Source organism: Epinephelus moara, chromosome 18, assembly GCF_006386435.1.
Source record: "Epinephelus moara isolate mb chromosome 18, YSFRI_EMoa_1.0, whole genome shotgun sequence".
NCBI lineage: Eukaryota > Metazoa > Chordata > Actinopteri > Perciformes > Serranidae > Epinephelus > Epinephelus moara.
In genome coordinates this window covers 22,015,694-22,039,313 of record NC_065523.1, presented here as the reverse complement: position 1 = coordinate 22,039,313, position 23,620 = coordinate 22,015,694, and the positions used below count along the sequence as shown (strand labels likewise).

Sequence of the window (23,620 nt, the reverse complement as noted above, 5' to 3'; positions counted from 1 at the left end):
TGTGTGTGAAGCATCCATGTTTCCCAATTTGCAGCTTCTTTGCAGCAACATCTATATTTGAAGCTTTGCTTACTGTCACGAATACATGAGTCTGGACGGACATGAATGTAAACTGTAACAGTAACTTGACTGTGAGGCGGTAATTCTAGTTTATCTTGTTTTACATCATAAGAAAAAATAGGCATTTATTTATCTCCAGAGGGGAAATTCAGGTGTGATTACATGCAAACACAAGTAATACTGAATAAATGCAATAGAAACAGTGTGGTCCACATTTATTAATTCATTGTTTTTCCAAAAAAAATGCACAAATTAGAAGAGGAGAAACAAAGTCTAGAATTTTACATAAACCTTCATCAAACATAAACTAAAGAGCTGTGCGATTACATAAAGTAGGTGTGAGCTTAAAAACTCTAAATGTATAAAAAGATAGGTACTTAAATTAAAAAAAAATCGAAAGTTTATAAAAATTCAGTTGCTTAAAAGTGAATATGAAAAATTGTGAAAAAATCTTTAAAAAGTAATAGAAACTTTTGACATCAATAGCCTATGCACTTTTGTTCAAGGAATTTGATTGTAGGCATAATAACTACCAGTTTATATTGACATATATTATTCTGATATTCACATCTTGCACGGCACGTCCTTTAAAGACCCCAATCAGTCACTTTCTGGTTCCCTGACAAATCTTACTAGCACGACCACAGTGGAGGTGGCTACACCAGTACTCTCAGTCATCTTGACAAAGTCTCGTTAAATCTTAAAGCACAGAATATTACAAACACAGATACTCTCTAATCTTTCCCTGCTACCATCAGAAATACCTTCACGTATAAAAATACAAAGACCATAGTACCGTAGCCTTCAGAGAATAATGCTGACCTCTGTCTTCCATCACGCTGATGCTAGGCCTGTGCTAATATCATCACCACACATATACAGTGTCACAGAGCTGATAGGAGAGATACATCTTTGGGTTTATTTTGGGAAAGGTGGTCGACACATAAAAGTCAGCCCGGGAAATAAAAACCGTGATCCTTGGAGGTCCTGAATTAAGTCAGAATTTTAAAAAATCAATATCAAAAATACTCTAGAGTAAATAAATCTTGTGTATAAATATTGGTCTACTGTTGAAGTTGTGTTTCTGTATTAGATTTTTGTAGCACCAATGAGCTACTTGATGCAAGGACACTTTTCCATGAGAGGGGTGGCTTTTGTTATTCCAAGTGATGGTCACACACGTAACGATGCTACTGTGGAAGAGCTATTGTACACATTACAATGAAAACACATCGCTCTATAAAGCAACTAACATGAGATTCATATGGAATAAAACAACACGTGTATAATAATGAACTGTAAAATGAAATTTTGTGAACAGTTTTGACTTGTAAGTGCCGCTAAAAACAGTGTCAACAACTTGGATCACTGCAAGACTGGATTGATGTCTGTACAGCTGCTAGATGTTCAGCTATTCTACCACACAACCAACACTGTGATTTAAAAATAACCACAGTGTACAAAAAGCAGTGGATAACAATGGTGCAAGCTGTCATGTAATTATCTGCACATTATAATGTACTTAAATTATAGAGGGTGAGAACAAAACACACACAAACTCATTGTTGCTCTTAATTACACAGATGAAAATAAAATAAAAAAATCACACTGTAATATGAGTAGTTACTGTGGATCCGCTGTAGCAGGCTTTATTTTGTTTCACCGGCAGGAGGAGAGGAACCCAAGAGAGGAGACTTCGGGGAAACCTAGACAAGTTTAAAAAACAAGATATTATTGGAAATAAGGGTGCGATTTCTGAACTCTATAAAGGTCTTACAACAAGAAAACCCCACACTACAGAATAGAGAAGGTAATTTTTCAATATCGAATGAGGACTGGCTGGATATGTGTAAATTTCAGTCAAAATGCAGCAACTCACACATGTGGCGTGAGTTTGGGTGGAAATGTCTTATTCATTTTTTTTATTACACCGAAGCACAAAGCACATTTTGCTGGAGGGGACGCCAAGTGCTGGAGACAGTGTGGGTGTCAGGAGGCCAGTGATTAGACCTTTCTGGACAGAATTTCATACAGCACTAAAAAAGATACTTAACACTGATCTTCCTTTGCAATTTTCTATATTATTTTTCAGATGTATGTATTTTAAGGTAAAGCGTTCTGCCAAATATATGTTTGGTTTTTTGATATCTGCTTGCAAGAAAGCCCTCACAAGGCGCTGGTTGCTTCCTGAACCCCCCCACATTAGAAGAACGGATAGATATCTTTTCTCTTCATCTTCAGAAAAATGTGTTTGTTAAATTCCGGGCGAAGTGGGTGAATTACACATGACCCTTATGGCCTGATTTTGTAGAGGTATCGTACAAAAGACCCTGTGATGTTTTGTCAAGCAAACCTCATTGACTGCTATTCTCTTAAATCCCTCCTCAAGTCTCCCCAACAGTGAAATTACTTTGTTCATCATATTTTATGTTTTGCTTTGTAAACTGCTGTCGAAAAAAACCCAAAACAAGATATTACTGTTGAAAACTTCAACGTAATTTATCAGCACTGGTGTGATATTTATTGTAAAAATCTAAATCGATGTGAAATCTGAAGAAAAATACCAAGTTCAGATATGTTTTCTTTTCTATCAGCAGCTTAGTATCACATTTATATTTAGTCTTCTCAAGTTTGTGCCAATTTTCTGTCTCTTCTTCAGTGAGTGACTTCCTGTGTTACACCGTGCCTCAGGCCGGCCTTACACTAAATGACGACCTTACTGTCGCAGACTAAAGTTTCTGAATATAATCGTGACAGTTTTGCTTGAGTAACATCTATCACACCATCAAACAAAGGCTCAAGACATGTGAACATTTCTAATCAACACAGTACATTGCTCACCGAAACACTGTTGTTGTTATTTCTGGCTTACATGCTGCTAACTTGCTTTATGTCCCTTGCCCGTTGCTAGGCAGCCAACTCTGCATGGGTATGTATGCAATATCTATTTTACTGACAGCATTGCTAACGTTCTGTCGCATGGCTTGTGTGTTAGGGCATTTGACCATACATAATGACTGTTGTGTTTTATCTCTGTTTCCTTTCTATTGCTGCTCTGCATATGATGCAGATCTGTGTGATGGTGCTTCGGGTTGCTTTCATGTCTGTTTGTGCTAACAGGCTGTTTGTTGTTGTGTTATTGTATTGTACTGGTGCTCTGCTGTTGCTTGTTGCTTTGCATGGCTTCTGTTCTACCTTGATAATTTCTGTTTGCTGTAGTTAATGCTGTCTTTATGTCTTTGTCCTGTGAATTGTCCTGTGAATGTTATACTCCAAAGGACTGCAGTTGAAAATTAGCCAGCTGGCTAACACTGGCACATTTACAGAAATGTTGATTAGTGTGCATTGTCCTTGTTGCACGCTCTCGGGATCTTGATTATGTGGTACAAGGTGGTTAAAAAACTCAAACTGTCTTAAGTCTGTTTCTCGTCGTGACTTTCAGACTTTCAAATAGGTTGAATATCATCAGAAGTTTTTTGTCTTGGCTCATGCAAATAGTGAAGTAAAATGACAAACAGCAAACCGGAGAGACAGTAAACATGGAGGGGACTCTAGGAAGGAGTAAGAATGTGATGCTTCTCTTGTACTGTGGAAAAGTATAGTCACCGTTCTGATCCACCAACCAGCACTTACTTTCGTGAGAATTTTTCAAATCGTTCACCTCTCCTTCCCACTGTCTCCTCCCACTATAATAGCACAGATAACCAACAGAGGCTAGTAGCGAGTTGAGGCGACAAAATCAGAAATGTTTAGAGTTTTCGGAAATACAGTTTATATTTAAGGACTATATTGATGCCGAATTGACAAAAATACTGTCGACATGAGACACCTTTTATCTTGTGTTTGTAGAGTTAAGTGTTTTTGGGGACACTTAATATGTCATATTTCTTAAAGGGAGTCTGGCCTAATTTTATCCACCAGGAGCAGGATGGGAAATAATCTCAGAAGGAATAATTAAATTCTTGGAAATAGTGACCCTGCTAGATGGTGTGACTAAAAACTCACATCACCTTTAGATGTCAGAGGGCGTCAGACTTAAGTCTCTTTAGTCTTTTTAATGTCTTCTGGTGTATGGTAGGTATTACTAAGGCAACAATAAGTGGACAAATCAGTTGCCAATGTCGTTCTTTATATGACAGTACTCACAGGAGAAGGAGGCTTCGCAAAGTTGAGGTGAGCATACAGAAGCACAGCAATGTCGTTCTGGCTGGCTTCCAGTGCTATGGACAGAGCAGTGCTGCCGTCCTGTAAGAGAAGAGACAATGATGGTGAGATGATGGGTTTTTTTGGGGGGGGGGGGGGGGGGGTCTGTCAAAAAAACAAAAAAAACAAGAGAGAGACAGAGAAAGGAAATATATGCTTACATTGTCAGTGAGAGTGGCATCACAGCCCGGCACAGACAGCAGCTGACGCACAATGTCCACGTGACCGTGTTCGCAGGCACACATGAGTGCTGTGGAGCCGTCGTCATCACGGATGTTGACCTGTGCCCCGCAGGATAGAAGCGCCCGCACCATGTCCCCTCGACCGTGGCTGACCGCTAGCATCAACGCCGTCTGACCGGCCTACAGACACGCATTTAAAATCTTTAAACTTAGATCTAACTTTAGAACTAATTGTCATTAAGGCACATTAGTGAGCAGAGTTTTGAAAATTCAAGTGGGTTTGGTTGTGTGAGGAGGTGCAGTAAGATGTAATGAGCAGTAGAGGGCGCACCTGGCTGGCCTTGGCGTTGACGTCCCCAGTGCGCAGCAGCTGCAGGACGGTTTCAAGGTCACTGTCAGAGTGGAAGGCGGCCAGCGCTGTCAGCATGATGGCCGTGTAGCCCGCCTTGTTCTGCTTGTCAGCATTACACAGGCCTGTCAGGTATATAGGGCAATCAGTGTGACAGGTGATACGGCAGCAGCACAAACAGTGACAGGGATGTGTGACGTGTTGGAGACACAAATGTTTTTGTGTGACACTCAAACCTGAGGATTTTGTACAGGAAAGTCTTGAAACATCTGACTCAGTGGAATGAAAACTTTTCATCTATGAGTTTGAATGCTCTCTCATACACATACACACACACACAAAGCTCACCAGTGTCCAGCAGCAGTTTCACCACAGGGAAATTGGAGTGGGAGACGGTGTAGTGAAGCGCCGTGTTCCCGTTTCCGTCTGCCATGTTGATCACAAACTCCAGCAGCTGAGGGGAAACTGAGGCGAAGGTGTTCATATAGGCCTTGACAACGGCCGTGTCCGCTGCTTTGTGACAGGACACGCGCAGCCACTCCTGCAGCACGGTGGTGTAGGCTGCCCTCTGAAATCAGACACAATGAGGACGATTAGAGACACATGCACACTTGATGGACTGTTGGAGAAATGCGAGAGCACAGGCATGGAGACTGACCGTGATGAGCATATCAGAATCAAAAATGAGAAAAAGGTTTTGATGGAAACCAAAACTCAGAGGGAGCATTATGGGAAATAAACTGTTTGCTCTTCCAGGAGTTGCAAAAATAAACTGTCTTCTTGACTAATTCAAACATTTGAAGAAAAAACTATAATCTTGTGCACTTCAAGATATGTCACTTTTCCACAATAAAATGTCTTAAAACGACTGTCAGTGGCACCATATCCCCTTTGCGCATGTAGTTGTCTGCTAATAACTGTCATATATTGACTTCTAAGCCAATTTTAAGCCAAATTCTTACAACACACTTTTCAGATTTTAGTTGATTTTAAGTATATATTTAACTGGATGAGGGATTTTAGTCATCACATGTCTGGATCTGCAGTTATCAGACAAACAAGCTGAGGAAACTTTAGTGGCAGCTTGGCTCCAGCCCCTGCTGTGCCAAACAGCATCGAAGAAACACAGATTTTTAAACTTAAAAAAGCTTTATTCAGTGTTATAGAGAGGAAGAGACCTCTGCGGATAACTCGGCTCAACAATAAACACTGAGGGAATCCTGCTGGAGAAACTGACTGCGATGACGGCATTGCTCCGACCTCTAGCAGCTGAAAATTACATACTGTACGCTTCAGATGAATCCATTTTTGAGGAGCTGTGCTTTTGCTTGGTCGTGTTTCTGCTTGTTGTCAGTGTGATCGCTTTTACAAAGGACACTCCTGGCTTTCCTGGGAAGCAGCAGAATCAATACAGAGTGGATTAGTTTGGTTAAATACAGTGAATTAAATGAACACCTACTGCTCCCTGCTGGCTGAAGGCATTGGGTTCCCCCAGGGCTTTCTGCAGGGCATGAAGAGCCGACATCAAGCTGTCACTCAGGTCCACTCTGAGACAGACGAGGAGACAACATCAGTCACTGATGCTTCATCGTACCACTATATCAGCTGTCTGTCAACCATGTGTTTATTTACCTGATTTGCTTGGTCGATGCTGTGGCAGTGTCGTGTGTGATGCTTTCAGCTGCTGGCTTTGGCTCTGATTGGCTGGAGGGGACGGTTGTTTCTGACTGGACGGTGTATGTTTGCTCAGTGGTTTTAGTGACACACAGCGATGAAGAGCTGGTAACTGAGGACGTTATGGAGCTTTGATCAGGAGCGGATTCAGTGCTTGATGACGTGGAGGTGATCTCCTGTGTGACTGCGAGTTTTTCCGATGACAGGTCGATGCTCTCTTTAGAGGCGGCGTCGTTTGCTGGACACGGAGGAGTAAGAGCGGAGTCAGAGGCCGGTGCTGGTGACTCGGGGGCTTTGTCTGGCAGTCTTGTGTCTACAATTGCAGGCTGGTTGGGACTCTGCTGCGAGTCTGGAATGGCGGCTGGTGGTTTGACGGCAGTCTGTTGAGGTACGCTGTTGCTTTCTGGAGGCTGGGAAGCTTTGCTGTGGGTTATTTGCTGGTGCTGGATTGCGGACTCTGGCAGTTTTTCTCTGGCTTCGTGATACTCACTGGAGTCGCTCCCCTCGTCTGAGCTCTCGCTGCTGCTGTCGTCTGATGATGTGGACTCGTAGCTGCAAGACAAGAACGCATTTCACTGTCAAACAGGTCAAAGTCATTGCAATTTACACCCGTTTTAACACTCTATATAAGCAGCATTTCTTCTCAGCGGTGTAGTCACTTTAATGTTGGGTATTTGGACATGCTGCATATCTTTTTTTTTTTTGTTTCAGGGAAGTCTGCTCTATAGGATTGTGAGTAAATATTGCATTGAGTTATGAAATATTTAAGTATTGCTCACTACTTGGGTCTTGAGGAGCTGCAGCATTTATTCATGGCCAATCTGAAACATGCACTGTACGTTTACTACTGTGCTAAACTTTACCATTAATTTCTTTTCTGCACTGAGCTCAGCGGGGTGGAGGCCAGTAAGGACAATGAGAGTTTCTCTGCCTCTCCTGCAGCATTTGTTCAATTAGCAGTCACATCTCTTGATCCTCACTTTGCAAAAACAAATAACATAATATGTCACAAAACTGTGTTGCTACGTACCCTTGCTTATTTTTATAGAGGTATATGAAAATCGTGGAGCTACACCCCTGCTTCTATTTTAATACTGACGGTACACCCTCGGTTGGGTGTACTGGATGGATACAGTGGGTGAAAATGACTGACACCTACCCTCCATTGACTCCAATGAACTGTAGGTTCTTCTTTGTGGAGGGAGATCCTGGTTCACCTTCTGCTTTCCGCTTCATAATGGACCTCAGAGAAGACTGGGGAGATGAGGCTGAAAAGACACCAGTGATTATACAGAGTGAGTCGCAACATGACGTGGTTAAAGTTGATGATGGTCAAGGTGTGTTCTGAGCAGAGTTCAGTCCAGTTACCTGTTTTAGGTCCTTCTTGTGACTGCACAGCCTCTGTGGGTGCATGCAAGTGCGTGTCTTCTTCTTTTGCGGGCAACAAACTAATCTGATTACCCAACGTGCTGATGGCGATGGCAGGGCTAGCTACAGGTACCGAAGTGGACAACTCGCTCTTGAGGACATCGCGCACCTGCTTGGAGCTGACTGCGATCGGCAACTCAACCGGAACATCTGTGAGACAGTAAGAAGACTTTAACTTTTCAGCTTTAACTGATCACAGATCTAATGTACAATACAATAAAACAACAGCAAACTACTTCAGTCACTTCAATGCAGTAAATCCTGCCTTATAATTATAAATTTTAGTGTCAGAGACCTTCGGCTTGTCCTCTGTGGTGGCCCTCCACAACTCCAGCAGCTGGCTGAATGGACGGGGAGCTGCACATCTCTGCTCGGAGCAGCGTGCCCACCTCCACCACAGTGGGCTGCTCCAGTGTGTACACCTGGATTCCCACAGTTCTCTGTTCTTTCTGCTGGGGCAGCTGTGTGAAGCTGACCAGAGTGTGCAGGCTGCAGCCTTGTGGTTCCTGCCAGCCCATGCTGGTAGCCATGACCGGATGCTCTGCCTGAGGCGCCTTCTGGACTGCTGCGACCTGCTGCTGTGCATCGTGCAACTCCTGCACCGTCCTCTTTAGCTGGCCTTCAAGTTGACCCACTTGATTCCTGAGAGCCTCTGTCTCTGGTAGCAGCCCCAGGTCCTCCTCCCGAACCCCGACTCCCACCTGACGACTGCCTTTCAAGACCTCTGGTCCCACTCCTATGGTCCGCACTTCCCTCTTTGCATCTGGTCGTGCTCCACCCACAATCACCGTGTCCTCAATCTCACACCCTGAATCCTGAAGCTTGGAGCCCTCAGGTGTGGTGGGAGACAGAGGTCCTGCTGGCTTGTTGCTGCTCTTAGCTCCAGTGCTCACCTCTTCTTCAGGAATGTCGATGTAGAGCTCTCCTCGGGAACGACCTCGGTTGAATCCCAGACTATGACCCAGGAACTTCTGGCTCTTAAGCTGGACGCTGAGCTGCCGTTTCTCCTCCTGCAGCACAGAGATTTTGACCTGCAGCACAGGGATGGTCTTCACCTGCTCCTCCAGCTCTCTTATCTTCCTGAGGGCCGCAGCCATCTGCTCCCTGACATGCTGCAGGTGGGCTGGTGTTGGGGTCACTGGTGTGGACAGGCCAGAACTCAACGGGGTGAAGGATCCACCTCCACCATGGGCTCGGTTGAAGCTGTGCGCACTGCTGAGAGAGGTGTTTGAGCCTGCTACGCTGCTGTGCATGCTGCCGAGGTTAGAGAATCTCCGCCCCTCTTTCTCCTCCTCCAGCTTCCTGCGTGCATCCAACAGGGTCTTCTCCACCCGGGCAGTGCTGAAGTTTGGCCTCTGCGACGTGTGGTAGCCCGGAGCACAGTAAGAGAAGGAGGAGTGTCGGCTGTCCATGCTGGTGTTGGAGCACAGGGACTCTGTGGAGGTCCACCAGGAGCCAGTATAGCCATAGCCACGGGGCAGGGAGCCATAGCGCGGCCGGCGTTGGATAGGCACCTTCTTGATGGTGTTTCCTTTCTCTATGTCATTGACATACTTGAGGAAGTCTAGGTCCAGACGGTAACCATAGGGGGTCTCCACTGAGTAGGGCGCCTCCTGTTCTTTGCCATGCAGGGAAGGGGGAGCAGGCGGGTTGAGTTTCCCTGCGGGGGAAGGAAATCAACTTTAAACAAACGGATATCTACGTCTAATCTTGGGCTCAGACTTTAGAAAAAAAGCATTAACTTTGGGCGACTGTGTATTTATATATTTACTCTGAAACAATCAGCAAATTAGGAACAAAGTGGAACGGCACAGTTACTATACTGGTCAACTGGTATACGTACTTGGAAGTTATCCGACAGTTTAAATCTTAATAGAAGTAATTACTTATCTTAAAATAACTTCTTTATCATGGGGAGTTATACAAGTTAAAAGAAAAAATAAAGAGCAGCACCTGGGAAGCCGGGGTCCATATGCAGCACCTGAGCCATAATGAGCCTGTGGCTGCTATTCAAACAGTCACCCACAAACTCTCACCTGTAAAGAGACAGACGTGTTAGTGTTAAACATGGACATCTTATAAACAGGCCATTCTCACAGCAGACATTTTGACTTGTTAAAGTATTAAAAGCACAGGTGTTACTAATAACACGAAGGATGGCTCTGTATTACTCATGTGTTCCAGTAAGAGTGACGGCGAGCAAGCATGCACAGCACCAGAACCCTGAAATCAAAGCAGCTAAATGGAATTCAGCCATCCTTAATTTTATTATTTACACTTGTGCTTTTCCTACGCTGACAAGACAAAATGCCCTCAGTGAAAAATGCACATGGACTACAGAGATGTGAGGACTCATATGGTTTGGATACTGGCAATAATTTTTTGAAGCAACATCACACGAGACTGAGTGTTCAGCCTGCAGCCTCATGCCTACGACCAACTTACAGCCATGATGATATTCAGTATAACAGCACTTCCTCTTGTGTAATATAGGTTTATTACAAGTGAAATGTATTAGTTAACAGCAGAGGTGTGGACTAGAGTCACACGACTTGGGTCACAAATCTGATGACCTCAGACTCAACTTGACTCAGACTTCAAGACTCCATGACTTCACCTGGACGTGAGCCTTTGACCTGAAAATACTGGATACCTTTCCTTATTAAGCCAGTTTGGGAAGTGAAAGATATACACATTTTTGCCCAATATCAGATGAGTTAAATACAAGACGAGACGGTAACATACAAAACTAACTCTGTTGTACTGGTTAATAGTGCTGTATGCTATGAAAGTGCGATTCCAGCGTTATTGTTTTATGATTAATTCTTGCACACTTGAACTTGACTTTAGTTAAATACAATCTTTAAAAAGCATCCACAATTTTTGTAAATTAACTCTGCTGTAAAAATGGCATTAAATTTGGTGAAGAGCAAATTATGACTTGGGACTTGTCAGTCATGACTTGGGGCTTGAGTGCAAAGACTTCAGACTTATTTGTCATTTGCAAAACGAGTATGGATCCCACATGTGGTTACGACAACAGATTACGTTTTGTTTGTTTTTTTAATCATCATCATTTGGCTCCTCCAGTTCAAACAGTGTTGTAACTGGACTGGGACCAGACTGTTGCTCAGATACAAATAAACACACCTGCACACGAGCTTGCAACTTTATGTAGGTCTAAATGTTACCGTAGTCTGTTTCCATTCATTGTGCAACCAGTGAAATAAGAGTCTGTTGACAGTCGCTTTGGTGGCGTGTGTGATGTCAGTGACTTAACAGACAGTGCGCTGCGACATCAGCTGATGTCATGTGAGCACACCTGGAAGTACCTTCGTCCTTTTCTAACAAACATTCATCATGTAACTCAAATGTTACTTATGGAAATATGTTCATCTTTGTGGTGCAAATGTTATGACACCTGTTAATATAGGCTAATTGGCAGTAAACACAATTAACGGCTTAAAGCAGAGTGATGCATGCACAATCAAAAATCCCAGTGATCATGTTCTCAGCACTCATGGAACGCCTTTTGTCCATTCAAATTACTTGGTATAATGTCTCTTTCTGAACAATGTGTTCAATGGTACAATGGTCAGAAGCAGTGTTAGTGTTTCTTCACCCTCCTGCTCGACTGTCTAATTTTATCTGTTCATTTTTGGGAGCGTAATGGGTCACAGTCGAGCGTGTGTTTGTTTCTGTTCTCAGCGCTCGGAGAAGAGGAGTTACAGAGGAAAGTTTCCTGGCAGCTAATTCCAGGACAGAGGTTTGAGACTGCCAGTTACAACCTTATTAGGAATCATCTGTGCACGCTAACTGCGCCTCTCAATTTAAGGTTTACAGACACTCTCTCCTCTTTCTCTCCCTCACTTTCCCCACATCTTCCCCCTCCTGGGTCTTCTCTTATCTGCCTTCTTTTTTGTGTTTTTCTGCTGCTTTCTCCCTCTCTCAACGTCAGCTGACGATCAGGAGGTTTCAGCTGGTCACTGTCTCCCTCGTTCCCTCCGCATTCACTTTGCTCAGTAGTACTTCCACACAGAAAGCAAAGTCGACTGCTGAGAACTTCAGTACATTTTTCACACCAGAGGCCTTTTGACTCTTTATAAACAAAAAAAATGTGCTTTTTCCTCCTATGAAGAAAAACACAGTGCCAGAAACAACATAAAGCTCACATCGCCAGTGCCTCTAACTTTGTGTCTGCTTGGAAAAGATTAACTTTCTAGGTCATCACTTTGTGGGAACTGGGGATGTAATGTTTAAGCCATCCACAGCATTACCCAGTCGAACATCGTTATATTACTTTAGACTTTAAGGAGCTAAGATCAGAAGTTTGGACTGCGAACCTCCACTTTGTTTTTTAGGGCATGTTCAGTTCACTTCACTTTAAGGCTGCTTTTTTTCTTTCTTCAGCAAAAACTGAGTCTCTCCTCTCTAAGTCCAGCTCTTTCTTTCTCTCTCTCACTCGCTCTCGTGCTATCTTGTGACCTTAGTGAGTGCTTGCTCGTTTGTGAAAAGTAGGCCACTTGGAAACGCTGACTATATTGACTTGGTATTTTTGAAGTCCTGTAGTCAGTTTAATGTCCTAGTGCGATTCCCCTTATCTGTGCCCCTTCATCACCCTCTCATACCAAGACTGCCACTCACTGTAAGGCATGGAAATACTGTACCCACACACATTCAGACCCATTTTAACAACAGAACCAAGAGTACTTCTTCGTCCATTGTGATAAGGAAAGACCGACACTAAGCCAACTATGTTCTAGCTTACAAATGAGGAATTTATTAGATGTCCGACATGTCAATTTTAAAGGGACAGTTCACCCCCGAATCAAAAACACATATTTTCCCTTTTACCTGCAGTGCTATTTATCAGTCTTGATTGTTTTGGTGTGAGTTCTCGAGTGTAGGAGATATCAGCCGTAGAGATGTCTGCCTTCTCTCGACTATAATGGAACTAGATGGCACTCAGCTTGTGGTGCTCAAAGCGCCAAAAAAATATATTTGGACAACTCAACAGAAATTTGTCTTTCCAGATATCATGACTTGGTTACTCTAGATTATCCACAGACCTTGTTGTGAGCAGTTTCATGTAGGAACTTTCATTTTCTTTCCACCAAACTACACCCGCCAACTGGATCACCGTGTAGAGGGAAATGTGAATCTTTTCCTCGCTCACCTAGCATCACTCGGCTAGCTTAAGCCCCATTTCCACCGAGCGGTTTACTTTTGGTTCCAAAGGTATTATACCTAAAGTGTTTGGTGGAAACGGGGCTTGACAGTACACTTCCGCTGTCACGACCACGAGCCACTTGTCCATGAGTAGATGCACACTTCCCTTTCAAGGTGATACGAGTGGCAGGTGTAGTTCGGTAGATAGAAAATAGTCCCTACATGAAACTGCTCACAACAAGGTCTGTGGATTATCTTGAGTAACCAGGTCATGATTTCTGGAAAGAGACATTGCTGTTGAGTTTTTGAGATGTATTTTTTTGGCGCATCAAGCACCACAAGCTGAGTGCCATCTTGTTCCATTATATTAGAGAGAAGGCAGACATCTCCATGGCCTATATCTCCAACACTCGACAACTCACACCAAAACCATCTAGATTCATAAATAGCACTATGGGTAAGAGGGAAAATATGTGTTTTTGATTTGGGGGCAAACTGTCCCTTTAAGGCTTACTTAAGCTAGATTTGTAGTGAAAAAAAGGGAAGAAAGGGAACTGCCCGGACAAATATAACAGTACAAGTTATGTTAAAAAAAGAATTGAAGGCATCTGAGGCGAGGCTGTGTAAGTGTCAGTTTATCTCCAGTATGGAATGAAAGTGTTAGATTGATTATGTGCTGCACGTTGTACAGTGCGGTCAGGATATGCCTCCATGTGTGAGAAAGTGAGAGCAGGACAGAGAGGAGGGTGGTGGTTGGGAGAAAGGGAGCATGTCAAAGTGTGTGTGTGAGAAACTGAGTGTGTGTACAGGAGGGTGGAGGACAGCGCTGACAGGGGACAGTTGATGAGATATAATTAGCATCTGTAGTTTAGCAACCAAACATCCCAGCCCAGCAGAGGAGAGACGGCTGACACTGTCCACTGGGTTCCTCTTTGAAAGCAGTTTTCTGCTCCTTCAAATCATATAAACTCAACATATTCTCTGCTTCAAAAGATGTCTTTCCTCACTGCCTCTGTGGGTGCCATTCCTCCCACAACACCCCCTCAAATCACCCACACCACCAGGCCTCCACATCTGCTTCTCCAACAGTGGCTCATTGGGTGTTTCAGATGTGTTAGCGTGTGTGTACGTACTATGAGTGTGTGTTTGGCTGGGGTGGAGTGGTTGACCTTCCTCCCTCTCTCTCCCGGCTCTCAAACAGAGTTCCTTTGAGATGACATCTGAACAGAAACCAGTGTGCGCCGTTCCCCAGCGTCACACTGCCATTCTTCAGACCACTTTCCCTGGCCAGCTTCATCCAGGACAAATGCCTTGCCCCCATTACACCCCCCTACCTCCTCATACAGCTGCATACCATACTAGCGGAAGTTAACATCGCCTCGTCTACTCCCTCTGTTCCCTGCTATTAAGATTAAGACAGCCCCTGGGGGGGTAAGATGCAGGTCACCCAGCACAAATTACGCGTCTGTGGTATGTCCTGTAAGATGTCATGTAAATAAGTGCATCATATTGTAAAGTCTGTGACCTCCCGCAGCAGAGACATTTGTTTTTGTGCAGTTTCATTTTCATTTATTTACGACCAAAGTCTTTTCATGCATGTATCTGGAGGATTAAAAACTGGATTTGATTTACAGCATGTGTATAGTTTCTTGTGCCTTTGCTGTATCAGAGGATTGAGACCACCCTGAAATGTAATTTAAGATGCCAGGCTTCATTTCGAGGTCAGCTCTCTCAGGTTTATCCAACTCATTGCTTCCACTCATTGAGTCACCTTATTATTATTGCCATTACAAAGGATTAGACCTCAGTATTGCTAAGTCAGAAATACCACTCTTCCCACCACCCAAAGAAGATCTTTATGGATTTTTCCACTGCTTTACTGACGCTCTCAGCCTTTGGTGATTACTATTCTGCTCCAGCTTGGGAATGGTTTGTGAATTAGGAAAAGAGGGATTTATTTTCCGCTTCATACCAGCTGCTTGCGCCGCGAGGACGGGATCTCTCCTCCCCAGGCTCCTTGCTCTCCCTTCCTTTTCTTGCGCTCTAACAGTCAGCACCTGTGGGAAACAAGAATAAGGGAAACTTGACCTTTGGCAGTCATGGCTTTTGACTGTAGCAGCTTGTAGCCCAGATCGCATGAAAATAAAAGGATATATCTAGACAGGTAGTCATCAGAGGATGTAAATGAAACTCCATTAAAAGGTGTGAAGCTCCGTTGACTCAGAGATAAAAACAGACAGGTTACAAAAGAGTGGCCCCTGCAAGACGATAAACACAGGGTGCAACGCCAGAAAAAACATTCCAAAACATTCCAGTGGTTTTGACTGACACGCCGGATGTGAACAATATACCCCCATGAAATGACAATCATTCTCTGACCTCCTTGTAGTGCAGCCTGGGTGAAGCTGAAACCATGCATAGCAGCTTTCTAGAAACACCCCCCCCCCCCCCACCCCATTCCTTTCTCCAATTCAGGCTCTCTAATCAATCCAAGGCTGGGAGCCTCCCTGCCATGTGATTGGGCAATGTTTTCTGTTTTCTTGCCTCTGCGACTAACACTCCCAAATCCACGGGCACACACGCCCAGTTTTTGTGGGAACAGCCGTCATCTGCACAGATCACCTTAGAGCCAGACTGATTTCACGAGCCTTTTTATGTGTTCCCCCTCATGGGCAACACAGACTTGAAGCCGTAGCTTCTGCGTGCGTGTCCACCAGATAAGCTGCATGACTGTGTCGTCTGATTCTCATACATTCTGCTCCGGCTGCTCAGACTCAGGCTGCTGTGTGAGTGTGGTCGACATTTTGTCGGGGGGGGGGGGCTTCGCAGCCTAAAAACTCTGATGGGTGACCTTTGCATAATATGATAACAAGATTAGCTGTTGTTCAGTCCATTGTTTCATATTGTTGTCATGCCAATACCACAGAGGGTGGAGGGGTAGGGGGAGAAACAGACCTTTTAGACTGGAACGACAGCCAAATCACAAAGAGCCATTCATTCAGCCCCTGGTTCCACAGCTGGTTCTAATATAAAGCAAGGAGGGGCATCTCGGAGAGAGAGAGGGAGAGGGGAACGGTGTGTGTATGAGTGTGTGGTAAGGAAATTTGCCTCAAAACAAACAAACAGTTGATAGAGTGCTGTTATGGACCCACACACTGACAGAAACGGGAAGGACTGACTGATTGATATCTAGATCTTAAAGTCCCAGAGGCTCCAGAAATGCCCGGCGATCTGCACGGCTAATTGTGTGAGATAACACAGTATTACAAATGCATCTCTACCCGATTACAGAAACGTGCATGTAGACGTCAAAAACTGCTCTCAAAGGATAGGACTAAAGACAGAGAACTATGTGGCTGCCTGTGTAAGACAAATACCAAACGTTATAGGAGACAACTTGAACTCCCATCGACTCCCACACAGCACAGATGAAAACATACAGATCTCCCAAAACTGTCCGAGGCCTGAAGACTCCCACAGATCAACAAACTCAGCTGTAGCTCTTAAGTTGATTTATTCAGGTAAGGGCACGGATGATATAAACGGCAAGTGATTTAGATGTTTTTAATTCGTCTGTGTTTGTGAAGATAAATCTGACGGTATGAAGATAAATTTTTGATTTATCGCCCCCTTAATAAGTAGCAACGTTTTGACAACAAATGATTAAAAATGCACCTTTTTTAATGTCTGTTTAACACAGAGAAGTTCTCAGATGATCACTGCTTCGCCAGTGCATGTGCCAGTCTCGTTGTACCGAGCTAAGTGGTGTGGCAAAAGTGTGGCGATGGTCTGAGTTCTGATGAAGAAAGGGTTACAGGAAAAGGGAGCTCCATCTTTCTATTCCCAAAGGATCCAGAAACAACCCAGTCACTTCCTCCCAGCCCAGGAGAAAGAGTAACAAGGGGAGAGCGTAACTGAGAAAGACAAAAAAAAAGGGGGTAAGAAGGAGAGAAGGCAGAGGAGTGCAGTACAGTATGTGAGGGAGGGTGGGAAGAGAAAAGAGTGGGAATGTGAGAAAAGAAAGGCAAAACTGCCGGAGGAGGGGGGAGAAGAAAAAAAAAATGCTGCTGAGAGTTTCAGATGGAAACTTCTCGAATGAGAAGACCATGACTGTTCTCAGATTTGGACTCCACCAGTATGAATCACTGCGAATCCTGCCGCTGACACCAAGTGCAGTCTGCTGCTGTTAACGCAGGAAGAACATCAGAAAGATAACATAGGCGGCAAGAACTCCTCGCAATGAGTATATACAGTTTCAAAGGACCTTTCCTCTTAATCTTTAAGGCTCCGCCTAGAAGATTACCATCATTGGTGCATTCCACCCCTAAAAATAGTCTGACAATAGAGAATCTCTACGAGAAGCTGCACTTTGTCTTGCTAAATAAAGCAGATTGTTGTTCAGAGGTTTTACTTCTGAGAGTAACAGGCCGCAAAGGCCTTAATATAGACACGGAGGAGAGCTTTAAATGTTACATAAAGATCACAACAGGAGACACGCTTGTTGATCTATCTACTAAGACTTCTTTGTCCTCCTCCTCACTCTGCAGCACAGATGGCTTCATTCAGCCAAATGGTCCGGCATGAATAATAAATAAGAAAAAAATTACAACAAATCTCTACCCTGAACAGCTAAAGAATCCTTAATGTAGAAGCAACAACAGCCGTTTGTCACTGCACATGATGTGGCTGAGGGGCGTACGTCACTGCTTGACAGACAGGGCCTTCACCATGTGTAACGAGGCCAGATGATCTCATATCAACATGGCAATACAGTGTGTTCCTATGCTGCTGGCTGACATGTGGTTTTTTGACTAATTTGGGCTTTAAACTCAGGACAGTGAAATCATAGCCCAGTGGGACGTCCCCTCCAGGATTCTTTGCCCTTTAGCAAAAAGCCCTGTTTTCTGCATTAAGGAGTGGTGGTGTGGAGGAGCAGACGGCGCTGGGCTGAGCAGTCTGGTGCTGGCTAGAGTACGGCCAAGGGGAGGGGCCGGCCAGCTCCCATTACTCCTGGAACAGGAGCAGAGTAAACACCCGCCAGTCTGCTATTGGTCATTGTGCTGACCTCCAACAGGAAACTGAGCAAGGGTGGGGTTGAGCGGCAAGGAGCGGCACCGGAAAAAAAGACAAAAAAAAAAAGGTCATTTGGGAGAGAATTCCTGTGCATGTTGCGGAGGTGGGGATTAAGAATGATGCCGAGCAGAGAGGCCAGAGCGCTGCACTGTTTTGAGGAGACTGCAGGGTCTGGAAGGGAGGAAGATGAAGTCCAGATGGCATTGAGACGAGTGGTGGGGAGCCGGTCAGAGCAGTGTTGGGGTTAAAAGCTCAGGCCAGTGTGTGTTGTTGAACTGAGGAGACGGCACAACACAGCAAAGCAAAGCAAAGCAAAGGAAGTAACCTTACTGCAGCTGCGATGGAGTCAAGTGGTTCCCTCTCAGGGATCTAATCAATTACTTCCTGACTCAATGAGAGCTGTTGATCAAAAGACTGTGGACATAGATGCAATAAAACAGGCCAGGAAAACATTCATAAACATGTTTGTGTACTTTAATGGACAGAAAAGTCCATCTTGCTTTTCTGAGTGATTAATGTATTAAAGGAGATCAAAGCAGATTATTTATGCAGATAATCACTGTCCTGAGAACCACAAAAGCCAGATTAGACCATATGTTCACGGTAAAGTTACCATACTGGCTGCTCCAATCAATATAATCAAGTAGGGGTATTAACCCTCTGTGCCTTGGACAAATCAGGCTGATGGTACTTCTGCAATACTCAGCAGTATCTTTATCCCTACTTTATAAATTAATCAACTTAATACAATTAAGAACTTGGGTTTAATCATCATAACATATTGTGATGATGTGATGGTATGAAAATCGATAAGCACAGGCTGATTCGGATGGTGGAAAGCAGGAATAATGACAACCTGTTGAGGTGTCTGCTACTTTGTTTTCATCTAAATGTATGTGCAGATACAATAAAAAGACAAAAACAACCTGACTGCATTTATACTCACTGAAAAAGGCCTTTAATAACATTATAGATCCTGACTTTCCTTATTTTAAAGTGATGAAAATAAAGTAGCATTAATGCCGTGTATTATTTCAGGGTGTCTACAGGTGTCAGACACTTACATTTAATGCTTTATAATGCTTTTTAATTATATTTTTAACCAAATTTAAGACAATTTTTTTTAAAATTACACATTACTGACTTGATGCCCTTTAGATTTTTGTGCAATGATAAGTCATCTGTGCAATATTTTACTGCACAAAACACTCTTAATTCTCACTTATTCTACTTTTGCATTCCTATATTGTAGTATGACGCACACATTTGTACAAATTTCAAATATTTCTAAATCTTTTACACATATTTCTTCTTATATTTTCATATTTATAAGTACATATTGTGTTATATATTGCAGCATAATACATATTCTTTTCTTGCATACCTATTTCAATATAAGACCAGCTGTAACGTCTCCCAGTTTCCCCCGGGGATCAATGAAGTATTATGAATCTTAATGCATTGCAGGTTCATAGTATACGTCCCATGCAGAGGTAGGTTTTATGTAGGAATACGGTTATTAGAGTGAGTTACGCTCCACATTTTGCCCGAAGGTAAGTGCAAATATAAAGTAGAAAGTCAGTATTGTAGGTTTAAAGACTTTCACACAGAGGAGCTTGACTCATTTTGACAAAAAAGAAAAGAATAGATAAATAAATGAAATTCCCTAAACTGTTTATGGCAACTGAGTCCACACAAATTGGAATTTAAGGCAATTTAACAACTTTCAAAGCACTAATTTGAGCCATCTTAAGACTTTTTAAAGACTTGCAGGCACCTTGTGTTTTAACAGAGCAGTTCATTCATCATGTGGTAAACCTGTCTGGAAAAGCTCATCAGTGGTAGATCCTGGACAGGGACAGACAATCTCATGCAGGTTCATGGTGTAATTTCATTAGCCTCCCACTAAACCATTTAAATGCCCGGCGTGTGGCCCAGTGTGCAAATGGGGTTTATAACCCTGCATTCCTCAACAGCACCCCTGGGTCCAAAAGCTGTAATGAGACAATCACATTCCAGCTCGGTTTAAAAAAAAAAAAAAAGGGTAAGGAAACTCCAGCTGCACACAAACCTGACTAGAGACTCCCAAACTGCAGTCTGGGGGACTCCCAGGGGCCCCCAGACACATGAGGAAGAGTCAGTTTTCACTATTATTACACTTCATATATCTCAAAACACTGCACATTGCGTTGCCTGTTTATTAGGTACACCTGGCTAAAACTAATACAACACCCCTGCAGTAAACTCAATATCAGACTAACTACTGGAGCTACAAACCAACAACCTGCACGCGTAACGATGTGAATGACAGGACAGAGCCCTGTCTGAGTGCCATGCAGCTGCTGCAATCTTTGTCCATCCGCTGGTAGGTGATTTAATACAGCCAGCAGCCCATTGCACAACAGCAGGACAGTGGTGTATTGTATGATGCAGTGTAATGGGCCGATGACTACACCCCCACATCCTGCCAACTTCTGCATGTCCTTCATCAAAACAACATCTGACGTTCTTACAGATGAATCAGGAGAGTCGACTGTACACACCATGACACATTAGGGCAGGGCGGCATGGAGAAGATTACATACCACTTTATTTTTGACCAAATATCTTGACGTCGATATTACCATGATATTATAGGGGTGGCTGTTGGTGCTTTTGCAAAATATTTACACAATTAGATTTTTGATAATCATCTGTAATGTGGATATGATAACTAGAAAATTACATCACTTAACTGTTATGCAGCCTTTAAAACCAGGAAAGCACAAGCCCTATGTCACATGAAGCTCACTATTAAGCAAACAATTGTCTGTTTTATTTTAAGACAAATACATATTCATGCATTTTGCCTGTTAAGACCCAACTAATTCGCTTATTAAGAGGCATCAGTGAGGGTCATCAGTTAGTCTGAGGAGCAAAATGAGGTTAAATAGAGTTTCAAGTGCTTTTACACTCCTCCTGTCCGGCTGACACACAACAACTCCATCAATCCTCATCCATCTTCCGAGGATATAAACTCCCCTCAGTGACCACTGGCCGGCTACAGGCGGCGAGACAAGCAAATTTGAGGGCAAGAAGCGGCAACGAGAAGCTGACGAACATCTGGAAGTAATGAAAACTTGCAGAATGCACGGACCCACCCTCTCCCCTGAGTCTCCAGTCTTCACTGAGCTTTCTACTTTTTATATAATGAAATTATAAAATGGTTAGATTGTTGCAACAGATCATGTGTGAGGCATGAGGGGGGAAAGTTTCATAATGAAGGGCACACAAACACCCAAATGTGTTGCTCGTTCATAAATGACGTGTGCATGGGGGAAAGATTTGGCAATGCAACATACAGTAAGATCGCTGCAACAAACTCCTGCTGTAATCAATGTGGACAAAAGTTGAGGTCGCGTGGCACAATCCTCTCTGCACGAGCCCTCTGTGAAAACAATGCAGACTGTACATGGTGCATATAACAGGGATACTGTATGGAAAACGCACAGCTTTTGTAGGCACTATTTTCCTGTGTTGTCATAAACAAACCCAATTTACTGTAGGGTCGCTGTAAAGCCACGTTTCAACTTGACAGACTCACTTTAAGTTCATAAAGAAATATTGTTATTAATATGATATTACGGGGGTTTTTCGTTGACGCCGTGCAGCCTGAGTTAGCCTCCAATGATGCTCTGAACAAAAAGACACGCCACCGTGAGACTCAGTTAACTCCAAGCCTGAATAAATACTCGTGTTAAATTATGAAACCTAATTACCCCGAGCAGCAGGTAGTATTATAGCTGAAGCTTGGGTGTTTTTTTTTGTGGATAAAGGACCCGTTACTTCGCACAGAGAGGACCGGGGGGAATGGGCAGGACCGACGCTTTCACAAAAGAAGTCCCACTCCCGAGAAGGCGCCTCATCTGGAGCGCTCCAAAATGCCAGTCTGACAACAGAGAAGCCGAGACAGTTTTCAAACCGAGGAATTGTAACTTATTAGCTGCTCTTACCTGCCCTCTAGAAATCCTTTCAGCCGCCTCGGCCCAGGAGCGCTCACTGACAGAGAGACAAAAACACCGCAGCCAAGATGCTCCGCGCCCCCTCCCGCTCCTCTTAAAGGGCCAGCGGCCACGAGGCCAGGCCGGGCAGGGAGCTCACACTGTGCCTCCATCACCTCTCACAGGGGGGCTCCAGTCATCTCACAGGCCCTCATACACCTCCAAGGATCCATGCTTCTTAATGAACCTACAAGAAAGAACTTTAAAGGAATCAAAACACCTCCACCAACACTATGTGACTTTAAAGGCCATTCAAGGACCTCAAATCCAGTTGCATAGGTTTAATTTCAACATGGCAGCAACACTTAACCTCCTGAGACCCTGTGTCCTCATATGAGGACATCACATTTTGGGTTTAGCTGATCTCACATTTCATTCTTCTTAACTAAGACCTGTTGTCCTCGTTCGTGGACACTTTTTGTGCCATCTAGTGGTAGTAAGACCACAATACACGAATCCATGTAAAAACAAAATGGAGGCCATCTCTGCTAAGTCAGTCTGCAAGCAGATCCTGACACCAAAGTGGACAAGGTCAAAAACCTGATCACATTTTATGGTTGAAACTTGTTTATTTATGATTAATAATGTTTGTAGTTTGATATGGCAACAAATTTGGCCAATTTTAGCAACAGTAACAAGCTAAGAAACTGTAAGTTAATTGTTTGAAGACAATGGGACTTTATCAATGTCTCATTTGAGGATATTGGGACTTTATTATTGTTGACAATATTTAGTTTTTAATACTTAGAGTCCTACGGATCCCAAATAGCTAGGAGAAATTAAAAATGTATACCAAACAAAAGTGCAGGTCCCAGGAGGATATGAAACGGAATATTTGGGGGTCCTCCACAAGTAAATTTTGAGCATCACTCACTTGATTACCTACATTCCTACACTGCATCAATTTGTGCATTTCTGCATCAATTAATGTCTTTGATTTAGTTGAATATAAAGTCTTCGGTGAGTGTATGTCCGTAGGTGTCCCCTGCGCTGCTGCCGTCAGCCCCAAAATCTATGGCCATGTCCATAGGTTTAGATTTTAGAGGGGATGCAGGGAACACTTCCTCCTAAATATTTACAACATGTGCATTCATCCCCTCCCAGTAAAACATGAAAGTAGCAAAGACGATATTAAAAACATTTACACCATAAATCAATGCAAAGAAGGCACAAATTGGTGCATAAAAACTTTCTTTTATTAAAGAAAATTAAGTGTTTAATGCTGAAATTTTCTGGCGTTGGACCCCCAACCCCACCTTTTCACGTGTCCCTCTCAGTGATGCTATGAAATCTACACCCTTGCCTATGTTCATGGCTCTTTATGGACATGAAGAACCTCCAAGGATCTGTAGGCCTCCACTGAAGCTTCTGTACTGTTATTAAGACCTCTTACTTAAGTAAAAGCACCAATACCTCAAGGTACAATTACTCCACAACAACAT

General features: G+C 43.5%; 1 protein-coding gene across 2 annotated transcripts; it reads right to left on the bottom strand.

The window, feature by feature from the left end:
• Positions 1-258: 258 nt before the first annotated feature.
• kank2 (KN motif and ankyrin repeat domains 2) lies at positions 259-22,253 on the bottom strand. Of its 2 annotated transcripts, none has more exons than XM_050069735.1 (13): positions 22,131-22,253; positions 15,038-15,122; positions 9,850-9,932; positions 8,192-9,556; positions 7,837-8,046; positions 7,628-7,736; positions 6,427-7,020; positions 6,254-6,341; positions 5,143-5,362; positions 4,777-4,919; positions 4,425-4,625; positions 4,207-4,305; positions 259-1,766 (listed from the first exon to the last, which is right to left on the bottom strand). In XM_050069735.1, the coding sequence occupies exons 3-13, from the start codon at positions 9,884-9,886 to the stop codon at positions 1,710-1,712; spliced, it is 3,123 nt and encodes a 1,040-aa protein (XP_049925692.1). In that variant the 5' UTR covers positions 9,887-9,932; positions 15,038-15,122; positions 22,131-22,253; the 3' UTR covers positions 259-1,709. The 2 variants fall into 2 exon arrangements, with proteins under 2 accessions (XP_049925692.1, XP_049925693.1); XM_050069736.1 differs by lacking the exon at positions 22,131-22,253 and adding an exon at positions 16,741-16,927.
• Positions 22,254-23,620: the final 1,367 nt, after the last annotated feature.

Bases quoted from the DNA above. Each gene is read 5' to 3' on its own strand.
- kank2 (XM_050069735.1), bottom strand. From the start codon at position 9,886: ATGGCTCAGGTGCTGCATATGGACCCCGGCTTCCCAG. The intron at 8,047-8,191 runs GTCTCTGACACT...ACTGTCTCACAG, and splicing joins CCACAGAGGACAAGCCGAAG to ATGTTCCGGTTGAGTTGCCG. The intron at 5,363-6,253 runs GTAGGTGTTCAT...GTCTGATTTCAG, and splicing joins CCTTCAGCCAGCAGGGAGCA to AGGGCAGCCTACACCACCGT.